The 25,293-nt window shown below is 46.4% G+C and overlaps 1 protein-coding gene across 3 annotated transcripts in view; it reads left to right on the top strand.

The window, feature by feature from the left end:
* Positions 1 to 20,687, top strand: part of RGS8 (regulator of G protein signaling 8) — a 47,514-nt gene extending 26,827 nt beyond the window's left edge. For 2 of the 3 annotated variants that reach the window (XM_069544937.1, XM_069544938.1), the window contains 2 exons: positions 14,088 to 14,254; positions 15,699 to 20,687. In XM_069544937.1, coding sequence (XP_069401038.1) covers positions 14,088 to 14,254; positions 15,699 to 15,881 — 350 coding nt within the window. In that variant the 3' untranslated portion in view covers positions 15,882 to 20,687. The remainder of the gene's footprint in view (positions 1 to 14,087; positions 14,255 to 15,698) is intronic. The other variant, XM_069544939.1, reaches the window with a different exon arrangement.
* The last annotated feature ends 4,606 nt before the right edge of the window (positions 20,688 to 25,293 follow it).

Raw genomic sequence — 25,293 nt, 5'->3', positions numbered from 1 at the left:
GCATAGTGGGGCTCCATGAAGGATAACTATTACTATTTTTGTTATAACTCAACATTAAATTCACTGAGAACAAATGCATTTTATGACTCCTATATGCTAGAGATTGTGTAAGCTCCTTGATCCCATAGGCAGCTTGAGGTTGAACTCGGTGGGTAGGATGTGGGTCACGTTAGTATCACCAGTGGGCTTATTTAGATTTCATAATACCTCCCTCCACTTGCCACATGAGGTTTTGACATCCTTTCCTCATAGCGTCCCAATTTCCTCTCAATGTATGTGAGAGAATCTGACTGGAGATGTAGTTTTTTCTTTTTTAAATTTAAATAACATTTATTAACAAAAGTATTGATTTTATTTTTAATTTTATTGGAGTATAATTGACTTACAATATTGTGTTAGTTTCTGGCATACAGTAAAGTGAATCAGTAATATGTATGCATATATCTATCCTTTTTTAAGATTCTTTTTCTGTATAGACTATTACAGAATATTGAGTGGATTTCCCTGTACCACACAGTGGGTCCTTATTAATTACCTCTTTTATGTATAGTAACACGTGTATCAATCTCAATCTCCCAATTTATCCCTCCCCTCCTTAGCCCCTGGCAACCATTTGTTTGTTTTCTACTTCTGTGACTCTATTTCTGTTCTGTAAATAAGTTCATTTGTATCCTTTTTAAAGATTTCATATATAACTGATGTTATGTGATTTGTCTTTGACTTACTTCACTCAGTATGACAACCTTTAGGTCCATCCATGTTCCTGTGAATGGCACTCTTTTGTTCTTTTTTATGGCTGAGTAGTATTTAGTGTATATATGTGCCGCACCTTTAGTGGGAGGTAGTTTTTAAAAGCCCAGTAGGTGAATCTGCTGTGTTTCCTCTTTGAGAGTCTTTGCAGTATTGTTATATCAAACCAGCTAGACAAGCATTCCCAAACACTTAATTTTGGAAATCTTTTAAGCTGTGGACTGTGTACATGGGATGTGACAATATTTCTCTTGTCTTTACAGTTATTTGTGGATGTTAAACGTTCACTCTATTTGGGGCACATCTCCTTTTTCACATATTTAATAAAAAAAAATTCCTTGCTAATTTCTTATAATAGTTGCAGATACAGGTTCTATCATGTTCTGTTACTTGACTCAGTTTTTGCTTGATAAAATAAGAAGGAACATTGGACTAGAAGTTTCAAGACCCAGGCTCTCCTTTCTCTTCAGTGACCACATCCTAGGAATAAGAAACTGTGGGACCCAGGGCCTCACCATTTCCTAGTGTTCAGTGTAGGGCTGGATTGTAGTATCTCCCATGTCCTTCCTGACTGAAAGACTCTAGCAACTAAATCCTGCTACTTCATAATCTATCATCTTCCTATATATACACTAACAAAGTGGAGATCATTGAAGAAAATTACGTTAATCACAAGACTGAAGTACAATTAGCATACTAATTGCTTGCCAATAAATGTCAAGAACTGGAAATAGTTTGTTCTCTAAATAATCTTCCTACCTAAATCTTCTTAGCCAAAGTTATTTGCTTTAAAACCTTCATTCTGTAGATAACATAAAAGGAAGGCTTTGATCCTGGTGCTATTCTCATCACAAATTTCAAATTAGTAAGCTTGGCTCTGAATCAAAGAGGTTTTAATTTGCCGTTAGTGTATGTATCCTAGATTTTATAAATGTATATTCCTCTCCTCTCCTGTCTGACCTTGGACTCATGCGCGAGCTTATTTTTTCCAATTGGTCAGGGATGCAAGAGGACTCTGGTCTTTGAGACTACTACACTTTGGCAAACAGAAAGCTAAAAAAAAAATCATTCTTGTGATCTTGTATTTTTCCAAGCCTGGGGACTGAGTTAGGCTGCAGCCCACCCCCACTGACAGCTAAATCAGGACTCCTGGACCTTGAACTGTTACCTAAGCCCCCCTCCCCTCAGCACCAGCTGCACTGATCATTCATAGTGACCCAGTTTCTTTTCTTATGTAAGCACCCTGCATCAAAGAACTAGAGGGAGGGTGCCGGCAGCAGGCAATGTGTGCGGCCACGGGTGTGTTCTTGGAGATGCTGTGCATGCTTGGGAGGACGTCAAAATTCTGTCCCATGTTCCAGGAATTCTGGTCACCAGCCTTTCCTTTCCTGTGACTTGATAGACACTAATTTCAAATGTGTCTGATGTCTTTAGAACTTTGACTTAGAGGGTTGTACAGAGAAAACCCAGTATGAAAGGAAAAAGGAAAAAGGTGGATCCTCCTGTTTCTCATTTTCCTGAACTGTTTTTTACCCATCATCTTTAAGTTACCAGGGTTGTTTTTCTGTGTTAGGCATTTCTTTTTTTTTAATTGGAGGATAATCACTTTACAATGTTGTATTGGTTTTTGCCATGCAACAATGTGAATCAGCCATGAGTATACATCAGGCATGTTATGTTCTGTCCAATGAGTCCTTAAGCCAGCAAAGTACAGGAATAATGGTCACAAACATGTATGGAGCAATCACTGTCTTGGTGTCAGACTCTGCATGCTCTTTACGTGTATTAACAGTTTCACGGGGTAGGTACTATTAGCATCTGCATTTCACAGAGGAGAGAACTGAGCCTCAGAGAGTCTAGTATCTTGCTCAAGGTCACACTTAGCTAGTGTGTGTCAAGCCAGAACACAGTCCCAGGCAGAATAGCTTCAGGACTCAGAAGTCACTCTTTCTGGCTGCCTGGAATCTGTGGGGGTGGTGAAGGGGGGACTCTCTTTCTCTGGGTACTGGGGAGGGAAATGGGTCTGGGAGGCCCCAGGGAGGGGTGGGTAAGGAGGGGCGAATGTATGGCTGGGGCGGGAGTAGGGGGAGGGCAGAGGAAGCACAGCTAATAAAGCAGGTCACTCTCAGAAGCCAGTGGAGGCTATGAGCCTTTCAGAGATGAAGCGGCATCTTGCATTTTAACCAGCTGCAGTTTATGGACAAGCAGAAGGGAAGGAGAGGGTCCTGGTAGAGAGAAGGAGAAAGAGGGAAGGAGGATCAAAAAGGGATGGAAGACAGAATAGAAGGGAAAAGGCAGGGAAAGATGCTGAGGAATCAGGGAGAGGGCCAGACAAAAGACTTGCTGGGAGGAGGTGGGAGGTGATAGAAGGGGGAGGAAAGGATGTAGATGGGAAGAAGAAACCCTGCTGTAGTCCCATAAGCTTCCCTAGCTAGGTCACGAGATCAGGAAAGGTGGGCCAATTGGGGGTCAAGCGGTCTGTACACAGCAGGGAAGGGGAGGGGCTCCTGCAGTCATGGGGGTGGGAGGCTTCCACCTGCATCTCAGGGTCCTTTTTGCGGGATGAAACTTCTCTTAGCACAGTGACCCTCCTCCCTACCTTGCTCAGAGGCGGCCCTGGGAATGTAAAAGGGGGGTGATAGGCTGCGCTGAGAGGGGAGGGGAAGGAAAGGAGGAGGGCTGCGATCCCCAGGGTGGGTGCAGGCCTCTTTCAAAGACACTTTTCAGGACATCTTTGCTACAGTACTGCTGTTCGGGTCCAGACCCTCCCAGGCCTTTCTCTCTTCTTCCCCCATCTCTCGCTGAGCTCCTCCCTCGGAATGTCATGCAATTTTAAGTACCATATTTTGCTTTGGTTCCCCTCCCACGCCCTCTGAAGCCTCTGAAATGTAGGCAAACACATTTTGGATCAAGGTCACCTGGAAGGATGCACTCGACAAGGTCACTCAGCTGTGCTGTGTGATCGTGCCCTGGGGCCGGGGTGCGGGAGCGTGTCTGTCTGCTCTGTGAGGCACCCCTGCATCCTGGGAGGGACACCTAGGGCGGATATCGGAGTTCAGCCTGATTCAGGTTATGGCTGGTACCTGGTAGCCTCTGTGGACAACACAGAGGAGCTGGTGGCAGATGTTGTCTTGCTGGAGAATCCCCAGCTCTGTGGGCCAAATGGTGCCTTTGCCCTGGTGGAGCGTTCTTTCATCATACTGTTCAATTTGGGGTTATTGTTCATCCCACCTTTGGAGGAAGTGATAACATGGGACCCACCAATGGTCACGAGAGGACAACAGGCAGAGTGGGCTCTGAAGTCATGTAGATGTGTGTGTAAATCCACCTTCCACCCCTCACGGGCCAAATGACCACAGTCATTTCACTTAAACTCTCCAAGATGAGAAGACCTGGGCTTCAAGATGTTAAGGTGTTTTTCCAAGGTCTCACAGGATTCAAACCCAGGCTGTCTGACCCCAGAGCCTCTGGCTTAGTAACAGGCCTGGTGTAGAGGTTATGTGAATTGATAACTGGCCTGGACACCATAGAACTTGGCCTGGGCTAAGTTCTCGATGTGCGATGGTGAGGAGGAGGAGGAGGAGGATGGAAAGCCATCGACGGAGAGCTGTGTGTGATGCAGGCTGGTGATTGTGGTGGAAGCCCAGGGTGGAGCACTAGCCTACCTGGGAGCGTTCATCAGATCCACCACCCTCACTTACAGACCAGGGTGCCGAGGCTCGGTCAGGTTGAATGTGCTGATTACCAGCGGCCTGCCTGTGACCCGAACTGGTGCTCTAGCTGAGACTGCAGTGCTCTTACCCTAGGTGGGATGGGCGGACTCACTGGGCTGCCTGACAATCTGAGTATGAGCCCACCATGCATTTACTCCAAACCCCCCTCCCCATGGAGTCTGAGCTGCTGTAACTCCATTGGATTCTCCTACCAAAGCACATCCCTCTCTCCGTGCTGTTCTCATCTCTCATACCCTTCCGCCTCCCTTGGTGACTTTTTTCATCTTCTCTCCACCTCCTCTGTTGTCTTCACTCCTGGAAATGTCATCACCACCATGCTCTCCAGACCTCCTTGGCTTGCACTGCGGTGGCTGTCCTCTCTAGTCATCACTGGCGCAGGCAGGCATCCCTTGAGACCATCATACAGGGCTGGGGACTGGACCACCAGCCACAGAAGAATGCTGGCTCTGCAATTTGGCCTCCTTGCCACTTGCTAACCATGTGACCTTCAGCAAGTTATTTAACTTCCCTAAGCTTCATCTTTCTCTGTTGTGAAATGAAGAAACTCTCAGGACCTGTGCTGTTTATTTGCTAAGAACAGCAAATGCCATGAGGTGCACAAAGCATTTGGTGCTGTGTCTGGCCCAAAATGTGTGCGCAATACAATTGGCAGGGAAAAAGAAATGCAAAAAGGCAAAATGGCTGTCTGAGGAGGCCTTATAAATAGCTGTGAAAAGAAGAGAAGTGAAAGGCAAAGGAGAAAAGGAAGGATATACCCATCTGAATGCAGAGTTCCAAAGGATAGCAAGGAGAGATAAGAAAGCCTTTCTCAGTGTTGAGTGCATAGAAATAGAGGAAAACGACAGAATGGGAAAGACTAGAGATCTCTTCAAGAAAATTCGAGATACCAAGGGAACATTTCATGCAAAGATGGGCACAATAAAGGACAGAAATGGTATGGACCTAACAGAAGCAGAAGATATTAAGAGGTGGTGAGAATACACAGAAGAACTATACAAAAAAGATCTTTATGACCCAGATAATCATGATGGCGTGATCACTCACCTAGAGCCACACATCCTGGAATGTGAAGTCAACTGGGCCTTAGGAAACATCACTATGGACAAAGCTAGTGGAGGTGATGGAATTCCAGTTGAGCTCTTTCAAATCCTGAAACATGATGCTGTGAAAGTGCTGCACTCAATATGTCAGCAAATTTGGAAAACTCAGCAGTGGCCACAGGACTGGAAAAGGTCAGCTTTCACTCCAATCCCAAAGAAAGGCAATGCCAGAGAATGCTCAAACTACGGCACAATTGCACTCATCTCACACGCTAGTAAAGTAATGCTCAAAATTATCCAAGCCAGGCTTCAGCAATACATGAACTGTGAACTTCCAGATGTTCAAGCTGGTTTTAGAAAAGGCAGAGGAACCAGTGATCAAATTGCTAGCATCTGTTGGATCATCAAAAAAGCAAGAGAGTTCCAGAAAAATATCTACTTCTCCTTTATTGACTATGTCAAAGCCTTTGACTGTGTGATCACAATAAACTGTGGAAAACTCTTTAAGAGATGGGAATACCAGACCACCTGACCTGCCTCTTGAGAAATCTGTATGCAGGTCAGGAAGAAACAGTTAGAACTGGACATGGAACAACAGACTGGTTCCAAATAGGGAAAGGAGTACATCAAGGCTGTATGTTGTCACCCTGTGTATTTAACTTATATGCAGAGTACATCATGAGAAATGCTGGGCTGGAGGAAGCACAAGCTGGAATCAAGATTGCTGGGAGAAATATCAATAACCTCAGATATGCAGATAACACCACCCTTATGGCAGAAAGCGAAGAAGAACTAAAGAGCCTCTTGATGAAAGTGAAAGAGGAGAGTGAAAAATTTGGCTTAAAACTCAACATTCAGAAAATCAGGATCATGATCATTCAGAAAAATTCAGATCATGGCATCTGGTCCCATCACTTCATGGGAAATAGATGGGGAAACAATGGAAACAGTGACATTTTACTTTGGGGGGCTCCAAAATCACTGCAGATGGTGACCGCAGCCATGAAATTAAAAGATGCTTGCCCCTTGGAAGAAAAGCTATGACAAATCTAGACAGCATATTCAAAAGCAGAGACATTGCTTTGCCAACAAAGATCCGTCTAGTCAAAGCTATGGTTTTTCCAGTAGTCATGTATAGATGTGAGAGTTGGACTATAAAGAAGGCCGAGCACCGAAGAATTGATGCTTTTGACCTGTGGTGTTGGAGAAGACTCTTGAGAGTCCCCTGGACAGCAAGGAGATCTAAACAGTCCATCCTAAAGGAAATCAGTCCTGAATATTCATTGGAAGGACTGATGCTGAAGCTGAAATTCTTAATACTTTGGCCACCTGATGTGAAGAACTGACTCATTGGAAAAGACCTTGATGCTGAGAAAGATTGAAGGCAAGAGGAGAAGGAGATGACAGAGTATGAGATGGTTGGATGGCATCACTGACTCGATAGACATGAGTTTGGGTAAACTCCAGGTGTTGGTGATGACAGGGAGGCCTGGGGTGCTGCAGTCCACACGGTCACAAAGAATCAGACACGGCAGAGTGACTGAACTGAATTGAACTGAGGGGTTATTTTAAAAATTCCTCCTCTAACTTCAAAAAAGTTTTTTCCTTTTTAACCTTCTGCTTAGCCTCTTCCTTTTTAAGTGTCCCAACTGCTAGTTCCTTTCTGCTCTCCAGGTTCCAGCCTGGAGCTGATGCTCCTGTCCTTGAATGATGGGCACACCCCAAAACTAAAAGGTCTTACTCCTTTCCCGGTGCATCATAACCTTCTCCAGGAACTGAGATCTATGTCTTCACAGTAGTTTGCTCCTTGGAAGAAAAGCTATGACAAATCTAGACAGCATATTCAAAAGTAGAGATATTACTTTGCCAACAAAGATCCGTCTAGTCAAAGCTATGGTTTTTCCAGTAGCCATGTATAGATGTGAGAGTTGGACTATAAAGAAGGCTGAGCACTGAAGAATTGATGCTTTTGAACTGCGGTGTTGGAGAAGACACTTGAGAGTTCCTACCAGATTCCTACTCTTTTTTCCAAAGTAGCTGTTCTAAACTCTTTCTACTCTTATCGGCATTCCCACTTCAGCACACACTACACTTGTAATTATTCAATTGATTATTTTGTTATTTATTTACTTATTTATTTTTGGCTACCCTGGGTCTCTGTTGCTCTGAGCAGGGCCTACTCTTCGTTGCAGTGTCCCGGCCTCTCATTGCAGTGGCTTCTCTTGTTGGAGAGTTTGGCCTCTAGAGTGTGGGCTTCAGTGATTGCAGCGCCCAGGCTTAGCTGCTCCAAGGCATGTAGAATTTTCCAGGACCAGGGATCGAACTCATGTTCCCTGCATTGGCAGGCAGACTCTCAACCACTGGACCACCAGGGAAGGCCCTGAATTAATTATTTTAAATGATTGCTTAGTGTCTGTTACACCAGACTAACTTGGAGTTCTGTGAGGTTGTGACGTTATCTGATTTGCTTCTACCATATCTCCAAAATCTAGCGCATGGAGGCAGACCTCCTGCAGGGCTTTCACTCCCCCCCCCCCCCAAATTAAGAAGAATATCAAGGCTGTTCAAATCGATGCATCTCAAATATGTCCCTCCCTAAACTGTTTGTCTCCTTCGACCCCTGCCCCTCTTTCTCTACTTTTGACTCTTAGGAAGTCAAGTTCTTCTACTTCTTCTTGATCCTTCTCCTTCTCTAGAATTTGCCTTTACCAGATACTATGCTTTTCCCCTTTAATTGTTCTCTTCCCTTGTTCTTCTTTTCCTTCTGCCCTCAAACACATCTGGAAAGATCCTGCTTTGGAGCCATATGGACGGTAGGGAAACTTGGCTCTTCTTACCAACTGTGTGACTGGGAAGTTTATCTGATTTCCATACGTTTTAATGTGGAAAATGGAGAGTGGGTCATTTGTGCTATCTGTGGGTCAACACTGCTGTGAAATTACACTGAGCTGCTGTGTGTGAAATCTCTAGCCCAAAGCATGGTGTGGAGTAAATACATGAAACTCTGCCGCAGATCCTAGATAAATAAGTAAGAAACTTATCTTCAGTTCATACCACTTTTCCAGCTAACATCAGAAAGGACCTCCTTCTGTATCCTGCTTCCAAACTACAGACGTCCCTGCATCCACACACAGCTTTTCTTCTTTCTCTCTATCATGACATTGTTCTCTGGCCTTTCTCCTGCCTTCCTGGAGACAACATTTTATCAATTAGACACTTTCTTTAAAAAAATTATTTATTTAGATTGCATCAGATCTTAGTTGCAGCACATGGGATCTTCATTGCAGTATGCGGGCATCTCCTTAGCTGCGGCATGTGGAATCTTAGTTCCCTGACCAGGGATTGAACCCATGTCTCCTGCACTGGAAGATAGATTCTTAAACACTGGGCCACCAGGGTAGTCCCCTCAATTAAACTCTTTTTGTTAGCTTCAATTCTTCCTGCTCAACAAGTATTTTCTGGCCAGATCAACATTTAATCATACCCAAGACAGCAGCAGGCTCTCTTGGAGAAGGAAATGGCAACCCATTCCAGTGTCCTTGCCTGGGAAATCCCATGGACAGAGGAGCCTGGAGGGCTCCAGAACATGGGGGTCTCAAGAGTCAAACATGACTTAGTGACTAAACCACCACCGAGGCTATCTTACCAAAACCCCAACAGACAGACAGACAGACAGACAGACACACACACACACACACACCCACCCACCCCCACCCCCCAGAGCTCTTTCCTGACTTCCTGTTTCTCTCCAGCTATGCTCTCTGATCTCTCTACTCCCTTTCTTGGAAGAGGCATCTAAATTCATTGTTTCAACTTCCTCCCCTCTCACTCACCCCTGTACTTAACCACAATATGACTAGAACTGTCACCGTTCCTGCCAATCGTTGCTGAATCTTGCTGCTGAGTCTACCAACCACTGCTTCTCAGAGCATCTCTACCTTGGTCTCGGGGTAGCACTGGACATGGTGGCTGCCTTCCCCCTGAAATGTTGACTCCCCAGGTCTTTTGGAGGGCTGTGTCATCCTTCTGTTACCAAGTGCAAGTTTGCTCTGCACATCACATGACAGGCCAATGAACCTGAGAGACAGTGACTGAGGCAAGGAAGAGACTTTAACTGGAGAGCTGGCTGACGGAGAAGACGGCAGTCTAGCACCTCAAATGACCATCTTATGGGGGGGTGGTGGTGGTCTGGAAACCAGTCTCTTTTATAGATCAGAGATGGGGGAAGTGAGGAAGCAAAGCAAAAAGTCCATTAATCTTGCAAACATCTCCCAGAAATGCAAGGCAGGGGATGTGTTCTTTTCTTCCTTCCTGCCATCCACAGGTGGACAAGGTTCTGAACAAAGGCACTTTAAACAATCAGGCAGAAGGGCAGGATTCTCGGGGACAGACCATTCTGTGTGGTTATGATAATAAAAGGAACAAAAAGCAAGTCAAAGAAACAGTTCCAGTGTGGAGTCAGAGCTGGCTGCTTCTCTGCAGCACTTCTCTTTCTGGCTCCTTCACAGGCCTCTTGGTGTATGTGTATCTTCTAAGTAGGCTCAATAATTTTAGCATTAGTAGTAGTAGTAAACATTAGTCTTAACTATTTCTGGTTACTCTAACGATGTTTCTTAACTGTAGGCCTCTGCTTGTGTGACTCGCCTTTCCTGCCAGTCTCTTTCCCCTCTTCCCCTCCTGCTTTCACTTAACTTCCTTCTCAGCTTCACATCTCAGCCTAGAAGCTTCTTCCTCCTGCAAGACTTCCCTCTTCTCCCCAGTCTGGCACAGGCACTCTTCCTGGGTACTTTCACAGCAACCTACGCTTTCCCTATCATATCACTTATCGTCTATACCATAATTACCATAATTATGTTATCTTGGCTCAAATTGCTCTTTTACTGCAAGTTCCGTGAGCGCTTAACTGTGCTTATGTTTTCTGCCCAGGCTCCTAGCAGAATGCCTGGGTCACATAATGGGTGCAAGAATAAATGAGCCAATGAGTAGAGATGGTGTTACTGCTGTATTAGACTGGAAGTTAACCTATCTTATATTTTTTAAAGCTGCATGTTATTACTTGTGTGAACTCAGTCTAGCCACTTCTCTAAGCATCCATTTCCTCATCGATTAAGTGGAGAGAAGTAAAGCAATGATCCTGAGAATACTTTGCGAGTGTTATCTCCTTTAATCCACACAAAGACCCAGCAAAGCTGAACTCTGATGTAAGGAGATAAGGTCTGTATCTTGGGTAGTATGAGGCCAGACAGTTTCCTTGGGAGGGCGATTCTCACTGATACCGTCGAGGAAGGTGGCGAGGTAATTTTCTTTATCTCTGCTTGCTCACAAGCACCTGTTCTTGCTTGATGAAAAGCAAAACAAAATCTAACAGGAGCCACAAACTTTTCAATTAGAAGAATTTAGCCTCTTCTGGTTTAAAGACAACAGGCTCTTGAGAGAGTAGCATTGACATATATACCCTACCATACGTAAAATAGCTAGAAGGAACGGGCTGTCCAGCACAGGGAACTTGGTGCTCTGTGATGACCTAGAGGGGTGGGATGGGAAGGAGGTTCGGGAGGGAGGGGACTTAGGTATATATATATATAGCTGATTCACTTCAGTGCATAGTAGCAACTAACACAACACTGTAAAACAATTAGATTCCAATTAAAAAGAAAAGAAAAAAACCCAGGCCCTTCCTAGTCACTCTTCTGAGTCTCTTCACATTTGCTCCTTTTGATCACTGCAATGTTTTAGGGTCCCCCTAACTTTTTCCTTCCATACCCTGACCACAGTGGGAAGGCACAAGGGCAGGGCCTCTGGCCTGCGTCCTCCTCATGCTATGGATAGGGTCCCTGGCTCTGGTCACATGTGGACTGATCTCTGCTCCCAGGTCACTTTGCTGGAGCAGACCCCCCACCCCCCACCCCTCGCCTCTCATGGGCACTGATTCCCCACCGCTGCTCCCCGCCCCCCCAGGCTCCCACTGCAGCAGGTGGGTGTGGAAACCTCTTGAACACCTCTTTGAGACCTTGGAGGAGACAAGATATGGCAAAGAGAGCACCCACAAGGGATATTAAGGACAGGAATTTTATGATTTGTTCTCTAACGTATCCCAAGACTTTGAATAGTACTTTGTACATAAGTAGTTTTTTAAAAAAGTTGTTGAGTCGAATGAATGATTTTTAGACTCTCTCTCTGCCTAATCATTGCCAGGCCACTGTTTCACATGCACTTTGATCCTCAGGTTATCTCGCATTTTTATTCCCTCCTCTCAGGGTTTTGAACCCAAGGCAGGGATAAGGGTGAGTGGAGCCCCGAGTAGGCCTCTTACATGGCTCTAAACTGTGTGTTACTCTCCTCCTGCCTGGCACAGCAACAGTTTTATTTCCATCCTGCCTGATGCAAAACAGCCTTATCTCATGTTCTGCTTTCTCTAGGCTCCTTGTCTTACTGTTAAGGTGACTGTGTGTCCTGGTGTTTGCCTATGGCGGTCATGGTATATGCCCATTCTTCCTGTGTAGTTAACAAACGTGGTCCCCTTCACTCTCAGAAATGTCCTGGCTAGGTGATAAACATCATGGCCAACCCTACCTTTGTTAAACACTTTAAGCTCAGGTGTCCAAACTTATATTTCTTTGTGATTTAAGGTTTAGGTTTGGGAGTTTCATCGAAACCCTTTTCTCTCCCAAGTTCCTGGCTCTTAAAATTAAAAGTTTGGGTTTTTATAACTATGGTTCTAATGTGGGCAATAAGATGTCTATCTTGAAATAGACATTTTAATTAGAAATAAAAATGTTTCAGGAAAGTAAAACAAACATTTAAATATGTCACCCACGTGGCTGGTGCCACTGGTCCATGGAATGAAGCTGGGCAGTGGCCAATCCTAGTACATAAGCCTGGACCTAGGCTGCTCAGGGGAGTCCACGGGTACCTGTGGGGGAAGCGGGTGTGAAATGAACTGGGAGATTTCAAGCAGTATATATATACACTGCTATGTATAAAATTGGACTTCTCTGGTGGCTCAGGGATAAAGAATCTGCCTGCCAGTGCAGGAGAGTAGGAGATGTAGGTTTGATCCTTGAGTTGGAAAGATCCCCTGGAGAAGGCAGTGGCAACCCACTCCAGTAATCTTGAATCTGGGAAATCACATGGACAGAGGATCCTAGTGGCTACAGTCTGTGGGGTCATAGAATTAGACACTGTTTAGTGACTAAACAACAACATGTATAAAATAGATAACTAATGAGAACAGATTGTAGACCACTTAAACTTGTCCTCAATGCTCTGTGGTGACCTAAATGGGAAGAAAATCCAAGGAAGCTGGGATATATGTATATGTGTGGCTGATTCATTTTGCTCAACAGCAGAAACACAGCATTGCAAAGCCAACTATAATAAAAAGATTATAATACTATATACTATATATAATACTAAATAATAATCCAATTAAAAAAAACAACTAAAAACTGGAAAAAAAAGAGTGAATAAAAACTTGTTAACATATTGTCCTTCTAGTAAACTTTAGAAAAGAAATGAACATTATAAAACATTATAAAACATTATAGCCAGAATCATTTTTTACCAAATACAGTCTCTCCTTTGTTTTCAGTTGTATCTGCCCTTTCTCTGGGGACAGTTGGTAGAAAGCAATAGGTCTTATTTGATTTGAGGAGTGTGCGTTAAGGGTTAGGATACTTTATAAAAACTCTTTGAAGATGAAAACATCAGCCGAATGCATAGGCTATCAATGAATGTTGTTTCTTTTTCCAAATCTGTGTGATAACACTGCTCTGATTCTGATCAGAAGGTCCATTTGGCAATATGCATGACATCAATTAAGAAAAATTAAGAAAGGCTATGTTAATCATTAAACCATTTGGTAGAAAAATTATAATTGATCTTAATTAAAACATATAATTTGATAGGCAAGCTTTTTAAAGATAAAGGATCCATGGAATTAATCATTAAAGTATGGGACCTCAAAAGTTTGTAAAAAGAGGCTGAGCACCCCTTCCATATAATAGGATGGTTTTACTGACTTCACGGCAGTGGGGTGTTTATTTTCAGACATTTTTCTGATATTAATAAAGGATTTGCCCTGAGGCATTCACACACCCCGACCCACCCAACTTGTCTTGTGACAGATTGTGTTTTTCAGGTTGGTTGACTTGGATTGGGTGAGAACGAATTCCGTATATTACTTTGGCCTCATTAGAAACACAGGCTCACCAGTAGACCCAAGGGACAGCCAACTCTGCGTTACGGGACAGGCAGTGACCACTGAGGGCTGATTAGAAGTGACCAGGCCTTCCCAGAGTCGTTATTCCTGTAGCAGCCTAATCAATTCTCCGGAACATCCCGGTGATCCTCTAATGCGGAGCACGGCTTGCCTCTGAGGGTGCCTGTGTGTTTAAGAGAAGAGAATCTTCAGGAGGATGTGGAGGAGGATCCATGGGGGCTGGACAGTGGCCTAGCTAGGGCCACTCTTGCATTCTGACCACCTTTCTTTCTTTCTCCTGCAGTTCTTGAACTGAAGCCTCTCCCTATTTCTCTTCCTTTCCACACCCCTCCACATCCACAGATGGAGTGGCTGCCTTCCGCGCCTTCCTGAAGACGGAGTTCAGTGAAGAGAACCTGGAGTTCTGGTTGGCCTGTGAGGAGTTCAAGAAGACCAGGTCCACTGCCAAACTGGTCTCCAAGGCCCATAGAATCTTTGAGGAGTTTGTGGATGTTCAGGCTCCGCGGGAGGTGCGTTGGCGGTGGGGTCTTCTCAGACCTCCATCCATAGCCCTCTCTCTTTGAAGGGGTTTGAGCCAGGTTTGACGGGGGCTTTCTTCTGAACTGAGCCTCACTGCTCTGATGGCTCTTGATGAAAAAAGGGATCACTTTTAAGGTGCAGAGCCCAGGGATTCTATAAAAAGGAGCTCTATTAGGAGTATTTTAGCTGTCTATCAGTTAAATGTGTGCCAGCAGGAACTGTGTTTCTATAGGGATTCTGCAAGATAGATGCCAATAAATCTGTGTTCGTTTTCCTAGAGGAAGGCAGCATGGCTTGATGGAACAAGCATGTACTTTGGAATCTTGTTGCAACATTAGCTCCACCACTTACTTGCTGTGTGATCTTGGTCAACTTACCCTGTTTCTCTGAATCACATTTTCCCAAATGTAAAAGGGTATAATATCACCTCCCTTTCAAGATTACTATGAGTATTAGGGGTCAAATACCTAGCCAATATTTGCCATTGCTTATTAATGAGTGATTACAGTCACATATTATTTTATGGTATTTCATGTATTATAATTACTTATAATGGTAATATGAATTTCTGTGTACTGCTATTCTGAGTTATAAAACAGGGTTTTACCTGGGAGGGTTTTATAGAAGAAAAATATTTGCTGTCTATGAATTTAGATGCATTATATATGTAGAAGTCTTCAATTATGTTTTGACTTGGGACTCAGGAGGTCTTTGGCCAATGGCCAGAATACAGCAGGCTTCTTATAAATGTTGGTTGGATGACAGATGTACATTCTTAACATAGTCTTTCTCCCCAGGGCATTTGTTTCCTTAGTAGCTGAGACAGGACAAATGGGCAAGTTTACTTTAGGGAACCCACATTAATGCTAGTCTCTGGTTTAACTCTTGGCCTGACATTGGGAAGACTTCCGGATTGAGGGTTGAGTAATTTGGGCTTTTTTTTACCTTGACTGTTACTAACTTTCCATAGTACATTAGACCAGCTTTTTTTCTTTTTTAACATTACACACTAAATTTTAATAGTAACAGGGAATAAAAGTGGGGAAGTGAGTGGGAAAGGAGAGTGTTCAGTCGCTCAGTTGTGTGTGACTCTTTGTAACCCCATAGACTGTAGTTATCCCACCAGGCTCCTCTGCCAATGGAATTTTCCAGGCAAGAATACTGGAGTGGGCTGCCATATCCTACTCCACAGACCAGCTTTGATAACTCATTTCTTCAGTATCTTTATAAATTGGAATGAAGAATATTTGGTCTTTAGACCTTACAGGACTCTTCCTGGGGTCAAAAGGGATGACTTTCATGAAAGCAGTCTGAAAAGTATGAATAACCTTAATGTATTTAAGATGCTGTCATGAATAATTATTAAGTAGGACCAGCTGCCAGGTGCCTTGGCCCTTGAGGGCCTGTGATGATGTTCTCTGCTTGTGTCTCCAGGTAAACATAGACTTCCAGACTCGAGAAGCCACGAGGAAGAACATGCAAGAGCCATCCCTGACTTGTTTTGACCAAGCCCAGGGCAAAGTACACAGTCTCATGGAGAAAGACTCTTACCCCCGGTTCCTGAGGTCCAAAATGTACTTAGATTTGCTGTCCCAAAGCCAGAGGCGGCTCAGTTAGAACTCAGATGGGGACTCTTGGAGATCACCGGCTTCCCCCTCCCCTTGCTGCCAAGACCATATTCTAATGTGAAGTGTTGTAGGTGTTCAAAAGCAGTGGTGATTAGGTTGGGAGGCCAGGAGTGAGGAACAGATGAAGGGCCATTCCAAAGTCTGATCCAGCCACCAGAGCTCGGACTCTGTCCTGCCCCCTTTACCTGTGTTTGTGTTTTGGTTAGTGGTCGTACTTTGTCACCCTTCTCTGGGTTGGCAACTTGCCCTTCATAGGGCCTTGGGTCATCTCCACCAAGAAGGGAGATTTGCTGTGTTGGGCTAATCTGTAAATAATGCAAAGGCAATTTCCACCACTTCCACATGCTCCTCATTTAGGATTCCCAACTCTTTGAACTTGTCCTAGACCCCTGTGAGGAAGGGCTAGAAGACTCTGGATCACATTTGTGATTTGCTGTCGTAATGTAATGGCCAGTCCTGGGTGCTGAGACCTCAGTGTTATCTGGGGTTTTCAGCACTGTCACCGACAGGTGGCCTCTGAGGAAAGGGACAAACTCCATGAAGCTGGCTATTTCTTCCATTTCCATAGGACCAGTATGAAAGGCCGTGACCACTGCCCATCTCGACCTAGGAAATTCACAAGACTCCTATACACTTGCAAATCCAGGAAGGATCTTGGGAGACATCCATCACCACTTCTGATATAGAGCTGCTATTGAGAAATAGTCAGCTTGCAAGTCTTCCTCAGTTCTACCAAGAAGTTTTCCAGAATTTGAATGAGCAGGGAATGTAGCACCGGTAGACTTTTGGGCAGCGGGGCACCATATAACCTCTCTGTTGCTTGATGTACACTCTGCCCTCGCCTCCCTGTGGCATCACACATCATTGACCCCATAGAATGATGGACGGCTTGGTAAAGGGAAGTGAACTCCCCTAGCATGGACAGCTCTCATGTGCCTAATACTTTCCCTGTCTCCCTTTTCCCCCCTCCATGCAGGTCATGTAATTCTGATGGGGGAGAATGGGAACTTAGCCTGACACTCTCTTTCCAGCTTGCTTCCTGAGACTATGCTTTCTTAGAAAGGTCCCTCTCATGAGGGCCATTCTTGGCTGATCAGCAGCTTCCTTCTTGATGTTTTGGGACTGAACATGGAAGCGAAAGTGAAGCTGAGAAGATCACTGTGAACATCTGGTTTATGGAGAACCTTCCTTCAAGATGACTTCATGGTACCCTGGCACTGCTCTTGGAAGTACATCAGGAAACTCTTCCTTGGAATGGTGAGTGAGATGCAGGAAACCTTTTTCCGGCTGCCCAGGAAGAAGCTGACTTTGGCTCAAGATTGTGGTGCCAGGGAGATGAAGCCTCTGCAGAGAGACCAGAAAGTGGAAGAGGAGCCTGGGAGGTGCTGGTCTCCTGGTAGATTGAATCAGAGAGAACGGGCCGGAGGTCGCTCGGGATGATTGACAGCTGATGGATTTGGATTCAGCGCAGAGTTCCAAAGCTTTCAGCTGGACTAAATGAAGCTACACAGGTGTGGATTCTGCAGTGCAGGTGACTGAGGCCTTGGTGGAAGCTGTCTCCTCCTGGGGGAAGGATGGGCCTCTTTAAATGTGAGAGTGTTCCACGTTTGCATCCTCGTCCAGCAGCTTCATAAATCTCTTCCTTCCTCAGCTACAGCTACAACAGGCAAAGAAGGCTCTTGAGTCCCACTGGCTGTTGGGGTCCACTGCCCTGCTGAGCATTTGTGAATGAGAGTTGATGTGTCTGTATAAACAAGGAGAGAAAGAACACAGGACTCCTGAAGAGACCTGTGGAATTTCATGTTCAAGGACTCTGCAGCCTAGTGTGGGCGTTCCTAGTTAGATCGGGTAGTATTCCCCCATCCCCATTGGTGAAAAACCATCCTTAGCTTACGCTGCCAGAATTAATTTAATGATCAAATTCTCAAACAGGGTATTTCCAACGTTGTTTACATACAAAACGTGCATCTGCTGCCAACTCTACTGTCGAACACAAAGGGCATGTAAATTGGAACAGCACAGAGTTATGGAAACACGAAATGTTCTAAGAGGGGCCTTTTTACCACTTCCACTGTCCCCAGGAGAAAAGTCTGAACAAGAATGTTATACGGGGGAGCCTAGGGTTCTTGCCAAACTATTGGTAGAAGGAAGGCAGCAGATGGTGGTGTCATGGAGCCTGGTGACTTCCTCTCACGATGGGGAGGTGTGAAGGACCCAGCTTGGGTATCCCGAAATTTGCCACTAAGTGAGGGTGGGTGGGTTTGTGTTTGTGTGTAGAGGAACGTGATAGCTATGTTTATGGTACTCCCGTGGAGTGTGTGTGTGTGTGTGTGTGTGAGAGAGAGAGAGAGAGAGAGAGAGAGAGAGAGAGAGAGAGAGACAATTAAGAGCACTAGACTAGTACACCACAGAGATGATCTTCCCATGGGTGGAGCTTTCCTCACACCCTTTATGTTCTGCTTCCCACAAGAAGCACAGAGCTCTGCTCTGATGCTACTTTCAGGCACTTTGGTCATGCCAACCCAGATTCTGGTCTGTGACGAAACAAAGAGAAATGTTTACAACATCTAGAGCAATATCCGAGCATACCTCATCCCTGACCTTCCCCATCACCCTGTCCCACCCGCTCCCCTGCCCTCTTCACAAGCCCTCCTATGCCTCCTTAGCGGGGGCACCCCCAGGGGCCGCTTCTCCCATTTGCCGTCTTCCTTGGCGCCTTGTGCCGGGCTTATGCTGTGGACTGCCTTTCGGGTGCAAGCCGTGCAGTGGGCCGGGCAGAGCTGTGACATTTAGGGCTGCTCTCATCCCTGAGTGGCCTTTCAGCCCCACATGAGTAGTAACCAATCTGGGGGCTGGCGTGAGATTTCCTGTTGCCCTCTCTAAACCAAATAGAACATCATAAATGACAACCCTTCAGAGCTCTGGGCACCTCTGGGGTGAGGAAGGATCCCCGAGCAGCATCTATTATGAAAGCTGAGGATGTGCAGGGGTTACCCAGAAAGCCTGTTACAATTGCTAATTCCCAGCTTCCACACCCAGAGATGCTAATCTGATAGATCTGGGGTGGGACTCAAAAATCTGCATTTTTAATAAGTTCCCAGGTACGTAGTGGCCTGTGAACCATACTTTGAGAAAAGATGGTCTAAGACAGTGGTCTAAGACATAAGCTCTCCCCCTTGGCTGTTCAGTGGAACCACCTGGGGAGTTGCAAAAACCCAAATGTCCAGATCCCACCCCAGAACAGCTTGGGGTTGGAACTCAAGCGTCAGTAGTTTTTAAAGCTCCACAGGTGAATCCAATGTGCAGATGAGGTTGGGAAGCTGGACCCGAGGGATGGGGAGGGAGGGGTGGTGGTCTCCAGCTGGTCCCAGAGGGCTAGAGCACACCCAGCCACAATCAAGCACAACAACCAGGAACCTGCCAGCCCTGAATCTAACTCTTAGGGTGGCTGTCTCTATCCCCTCTCTGACTTGCTCTTTTGAGATAAAAATATTTCTGTCCCAGCTGCATGCACGGGGTATGCCACTGGTGGGGGCTGAAGGGGTCCTTGGGGTTTTCTATGGCTCCCGGCTCTTGTTCACAGGGCTTCCTCCAAGCTTGCCTGGTGGGCTGCTTCTCTGTTTTCTGTTTGTGTTCATGCACTCACGTGCTAGCTCATTTCGTGTTAGGCCGTGCCTCTGTACCCAAGGCTGTGACACATGGGAGCTGGGCTTAGGTAGTGGGTGAGGAGTGCATAGCAGTAATAATAGTGGTAGCACGACAACTTCAGATTCCTCAGTGGAGGGTGTCATACCCTCAGTACTGAAAGCTCTTTGAGGCTTTCTCTGCCAAGGCCGCAGTGGGGCTTGGGTTGTTGCTCTGCGCTCTCACCATTCCCTTGTTGGTCTCAAGCCGGGTGGGCAGCTGGGAAGTTCCTAGTTGAATTTACTCTCTGGTGCTCTCTGCAGAACTTGCTGCTCTGAATTAACCAAAGCTGTGAATGGCTCTCTGCCCAACCTGCAGGCCTAGCCTCTGGGTGCAGGCCCTGGGCGCTTGTCCCCAGCATGGCCGGGTGTCCAGGTGTGAGGGCAAGGTGTGAACTCACTGTGGTTGAGAGCAGCAGGGCTGCGGGTGGGATGAAGACAAGCTGCTCCTGTGGCATCTGCTTCTCCATAAACTGGAAAGGAGAGGTGGTGAGTGGTGAGTTCAGAGGCAGGATGTCTCCCCTCATCGAGAGCACCCAGACCTCTCCTGACCCCTGTCTGTGCCCACTTCTCAGCCTGGCAGAGGAATTAATGATTTTCCATCTGAGGCTCTCCTGCAATCTGCCAAGCATCAGCCCTCTTTAAATCTGCATCCTCTGTTTTGAAAGCAAAAGAGGTGGTGAAGTCACCCCCCAGCACGGGGAGCCTGTGCCACTTGGCATGAGACTGTGAAGGGAGAAGCCAAGCGCGGAGATGTCTTCCTGTCCCTGCGACCTCGCCGAATCATGCGATGCCATGGTCCAAGTTGACAGGATGGGGCCACTGGCTGTCCCAGCTGTGGGGGCTGGGTCCTGTCGATACACTGGTCCCCTTCCTGCTTCTTCCTCCCTTCTGCCCCTTGGCTCCCTCCCCTCTTCCAAAGACTGAAACAGTGGCTGGGCTTGTGTGCCCTCCAAGCGAGGCAGCGTTAGCTGCCGAGTCACGGGGCACGAGCGCATCTGTAGCAGCTCATCCTCATTGAATTGTTTCATTACCGTGCAAAGTGGAATAATGTCATTCACCTCTACTATAAACAAGGCTGTGAGAACATAATAAACCGAACCTGAACACGCTGCCCTTCGCTCTCTGCCCACATTTCTGGCCGGCTGACTCTTTTGTGAGGAAACGCTTCTCATAACACATGGACGCCCCAGGAGGGGGCACACAGCCTCTCCCTGGCAGAGGCTGGCACGGGGCCGGCCTTGAGGAAAAGCAGTGGTGTGGGTGAAAACAGGATGGGAAGGACTTGGGATGAGTGGGGGTGGGTGGAGAGTGACTTCGGGCTGCAAGAGTGGCTTTGAAACTGTAAAGTGCTGTGCAAACACGAGGTGGTATTTTTATTAGTGCCACCTACTGCTTGAGAATGCAGGGAGAGAAAAGACTGAGGCATGGCTTGTATATTTGTTCAGCTGGAGCTATCTGAGAATGGAGTGGGTTGATCTTGCCTCTGCCTATATCTCACTTTATACAATCGCTGTGCCCCTGAAAGGCCTGGGTGAGTCACTGAATCTTCCAGAGTTTCTGGTGATGAGTCCCATGGAGGGGACCCACAGGAGAAAGAGCTGGAGAACCTGCTCGCAAAAGCTCATTTTTCAGGGGAGGTGATGAGATAGAGATACACGAAATGGTAATCGTCTAAAATAATTAAAATGCACCAGAGGTGGTCTGTCTTTAAAGGAAAGCTGATGTTTCTTCACAGGTAATTGCTTTGGGTTAAATGAAGAAGACTTCTGCCTGGAAATGATCTGCCCCACCCCCCATCCTAGTTTTGTGGACTGGCCACGAGAGCTGACAGCCCAGCTGCTGTAGATGGGAATGCTACCCCTCGGGAGGGGGTGGGACTGACTCCTCTCTTGCCACTTTGCCCTGCTGGCAGCTTTCCTCCTCCTGCCTTGCCAGCTTTCCTACCCCAGTTGCCAGCTGGGTTTTCTGACCCTAATACCCCCAGGTAGGAGAAGAGCAGGGCAGGAGGTGAGGTGAAGGAGCAAGGGGCTCCTACCTGGCGCACATGCCTCCTGGGACAAGCCTCTGTCTCTTGGAACCTAGAAGACTCAGGTGGGACCTTCCTGGGCTCATGGGGGACCCTGTCTTTGGGGGATTCCTCCCCCCTGCCGCTCTCCCCACTAGGGTAATGGCTTGCGCCTTCCTAGGAGGTACCCCTGCGTGTCTCTGCTGCAGTCTGTTTGTCCCGCCAGGACCGCCTCTTGGGCAGCCTCTAGGATGACCCCATGGCAGTCTCTTTCCCTCAGAGACCCACACCAGCCGGGGTCCAGCCCCGGTGGATCCAGGGAATTCGAAGTGGGGACGGAGTCAGCGTCTAGGAAAGGACTATTTAATTAGAAAAGAGAGATTAGGAAAGAGTACTGTAGTAGGAAAATTAGTGGAGAAAAGAGGCTGATATTCCTTGGTTTACACGGAAAGCTAATAAAGTCTCAAGACAAGAAACTTGCACTGTCTACGTTAGGTCACAGGCACCCGCTTGAATAGCGGAGGTTGCCCCGCCTTGGGCTCCCTCTCGTGTGGGTCTTAGAAGCCCGGGCAAATAAGTAGACATGGAGAGCCTCCACATTCCAAGGGATCAGCCTGAAAAAGAGAGGGAGGGAGAGGGAGAAAGAGAGAGAGAGAGTCGACACGGGGGAGGCCAAGCTTGTGCAAAAACCCCATAACTTTATTTTGAAAAGGTGTTTATATACCCTAAGTTTTACATAATGGAAGATACAAAGTCATGCAGGGGCAGCAGTCCTGACCCTTTCTGTATATCTTTTTGTATACAAAAGGTCTCAGGTGATTTACATTAACTTCTGGCCAAGAGGCCTGTTAACACTTTATGGCTCTCTTCCTTAATGAATGTTAATCTCATTTCCCCTGAAGTGTTTTTCTTTAATCTGCATCACCCTCAAAGCACTAAAGTTACATCCCTATAGAACAAAGGTGCAGTGGGTTATAACAAAGAAGGTACTTAACTCAAAGATCTATGTTGCTACTCGTTTGTTTTTTTTTTTCCTGTATACCAACTATATCAACAAAAGATATGAAAAGTTGGCAGCAAGTATTGGCTCAACAAATGAAACCCTTGATCAGTCCTATTCTAATGATTTTGACTCCTCGGAAGCGCCTACATTCCTAGGATGTTTTAAGCTTCCTGTGCCTCTCGTGGTAGGGAGGCCGCAAACAATCACATGCGCAGCTGTAAGAGTCCTGTAGGCAGGCTAGAAAGCCATCAGAGGGGTTTTTGGATTGAAACACTCTTATTATGCCCAGGAGACTTATTATCTAAAAGCTCTAATTAAGCTTTTTCCAGAAAAAGGTGGTGGGGGGACAGCCCCCTGTTAATGTCAGAAAAGTAGGCGAAAAGCACGATGCAGTAAGGCAGGCAGACTCTGGTTTTGGGGGAAGATGCTCAAGAAAATCCAACAAGGCTCCCTTAAGGCCAGACTTGCCTTTGCCTGTCGGACCCCTTAACCTCACAACCTTTGCCACGGGCAGGACTCCTTGTGCTGGCTCCCAGCACACACCTGGCCCATTGGAAGCACCAGGCCCTTATGTGGCCCAAGAAGTACAAGGCAGCAGTTACTCTGTCTGTGCTCTGCAGCCAAAGCCTCCATCCAGCCCCCTGCTCACGTTTTCTATTTTCCAGGGGGGAGTCAGGTCCCCAAACATTAGGAGCCACGTATCAGGCTCTCCAAGGGAACCACTGTTCTTGGGGGCAAGGTGAGACAGACGGGCATTTAGCCCCATGTGCGTGGGGTAATACTTAGAGTACACCCACAGCTCTCTCCAAAAACCTTCACAGATTCTCTCTAGCCCTGACCGTTTTCCCTTGGAGACAGGTTTTGAGTGCCTGCCACTGGTTCGCCACTCCCTCCCTGCAGTGTTTGCTAGATCTGCAACACTGTGGATCTCAGATCTATCTCCTAGATCTTGAAATAAATCTCTTACAGATGGGAAACACTTAACTCTATGCCGGGCATCTCATTAACACACAGTAAGTGTGGGGGAAAAAGAAACAAAGCTCTTCTGGTCCAGTTGTCTACATCGACAAAGTGAGAGCCGTAGTCAGAGGGAGACAGAGCAGAGGTCCTTGAGATAACAGCCTCCCACAGATACATTTCTTATTTGGAGTCTGTCCTGGTCCCCTGCCCAGAAGCTGTGGGACAAAGCCCCCATGAAAGCTGGCGGGGAAGGGTGGAGATCCATCACGGGTCCTGCCTCCCCATCTATGACTCATTCTACAGCAGAGAGGGAATGAGTCACGGGGACCACCATGACCCTGAGGCTGCAGGGGGTAAAACAAAGTCACAAGCCTGGGAGAGCTTTCTTTGATCAGGGTGTTCTCATACACTCTTTCTCATATTTGGGACTCTGATGCAGATACTGAGTTTGAATCCCAGCTTTAACTCTTAGATGTTGTATGAGCCTAGGAAAGTTATGGCTCTGTTTCCTCATCTGTAAAATGTACCTAACAGAGCTGACTACGGGGCTGCTGTGAACATCATGTAAGTTAACATAGAAGAGTGTTTATTATGATGCCTGGCACATAGTAGGCACACAATATGTGCTGTCATCTTCTCTCACACTGGGATCACCAAGGCCCTAGCCAGCACCCCCTTTTTGATTGAAAAACCAAATGATACAAATTCAGTGGCTCTTGTGAGTGTGCTCAGTTGCACAGTAGTGTGACCCTTTGCAACTCCATTAACTGTAGCTCACCGGCTCCTCTGTCCATGGGATTTCCCAGGTAAAATACTGGAGTGGGTTGACATTTCCTACTCCTGGGGGTCTTCCCAACCCAGGGATCAAACCCGTGTCTCCTGCATTGACAGGTAGATTCTTTACCACTGCACCCCCTGGGAAGCTGTCAATATCTCTTCCCTCCCTGCTAAACCATAAACTCCCTGAGGGTAGAGACTCTATCAGCCCTGTCCCCCGCTCTAGTCCTTAAATATTTATTGAAAGAATATTGTACCTATAAGTGTTTTCTGAGCACCTCTTACCGGTTGTTGTTAACACTGTGACCCCATGGACTGCAGCACACCTGGCTTCCCTGTCCTTCACTATCTTCCAGAGTTTGCTCAGATTCATGTTCACTGAGTCCGATGGCCAAAGTAGAGCTTCAGCTTCAGCATCAATTCTTCCAGTGAACAATCAGGGTTGATTTCCTTTAAGTTAGGTGCTTACAGGTTAGGCACCCAGACTGTTTGGAGATGGAGGCAAGAAATGCACAACTTGGGCCGTCAAAGAACTTGAACTTAACCCTTCCCAAGGCCTAGAAGATAGATCTTAGATACCAAAGAACTTAACAAATGGATAGTAAAGGAAGTAAGTGGCTGCATAGTCACTGTGACAGTACTAATAGAAACCATCTAGGAGCCAAGAACTTTGAAGAGCAATTTAGATGCTTCATCTGGTTGAATCACAGCCATAATTCTATGAGGTAGTGTATTGATTTACTTGGGCTGCAATAACAAAATACTACAGGCTGAGGGATCTCTAAACAACAGAAATCAATTTTCTCATGGTCCTGGAGTCTGGAAGTCCAAGATCAAGGTGCAGTCATGGTTGACATCTTCCAAGCCCTCTTTCCCTGGCTCACAAGGGGCACCTTTGCACTGTGTCCTCGCGTGGCCATTCCTCTGTGCCTATGCCCTTGGTGTCCCTTCTTATAAGGACACAAGTCAG

This window comes from Ovis canadensis, chromosome 12 (assembly GCF_042477335.2).
Source record: "Ovis canadensis isolate MfBH-ARS-UI-01 breed Bighorn chromosome 12, ARS-UI_OviCan_v2, whole genome shotgun sequence".
Taxonomy (NCBI): Eukaryota; Metazoa; Chordata; class Mammalia; order Artiodactyla; family Bovidae; genus Ovis; species Ovis canadensis.
Note: the sequence above shows the minus strand (reverse complement) of the source record. Positions and strands in the feature narration are given on the sequence as shown.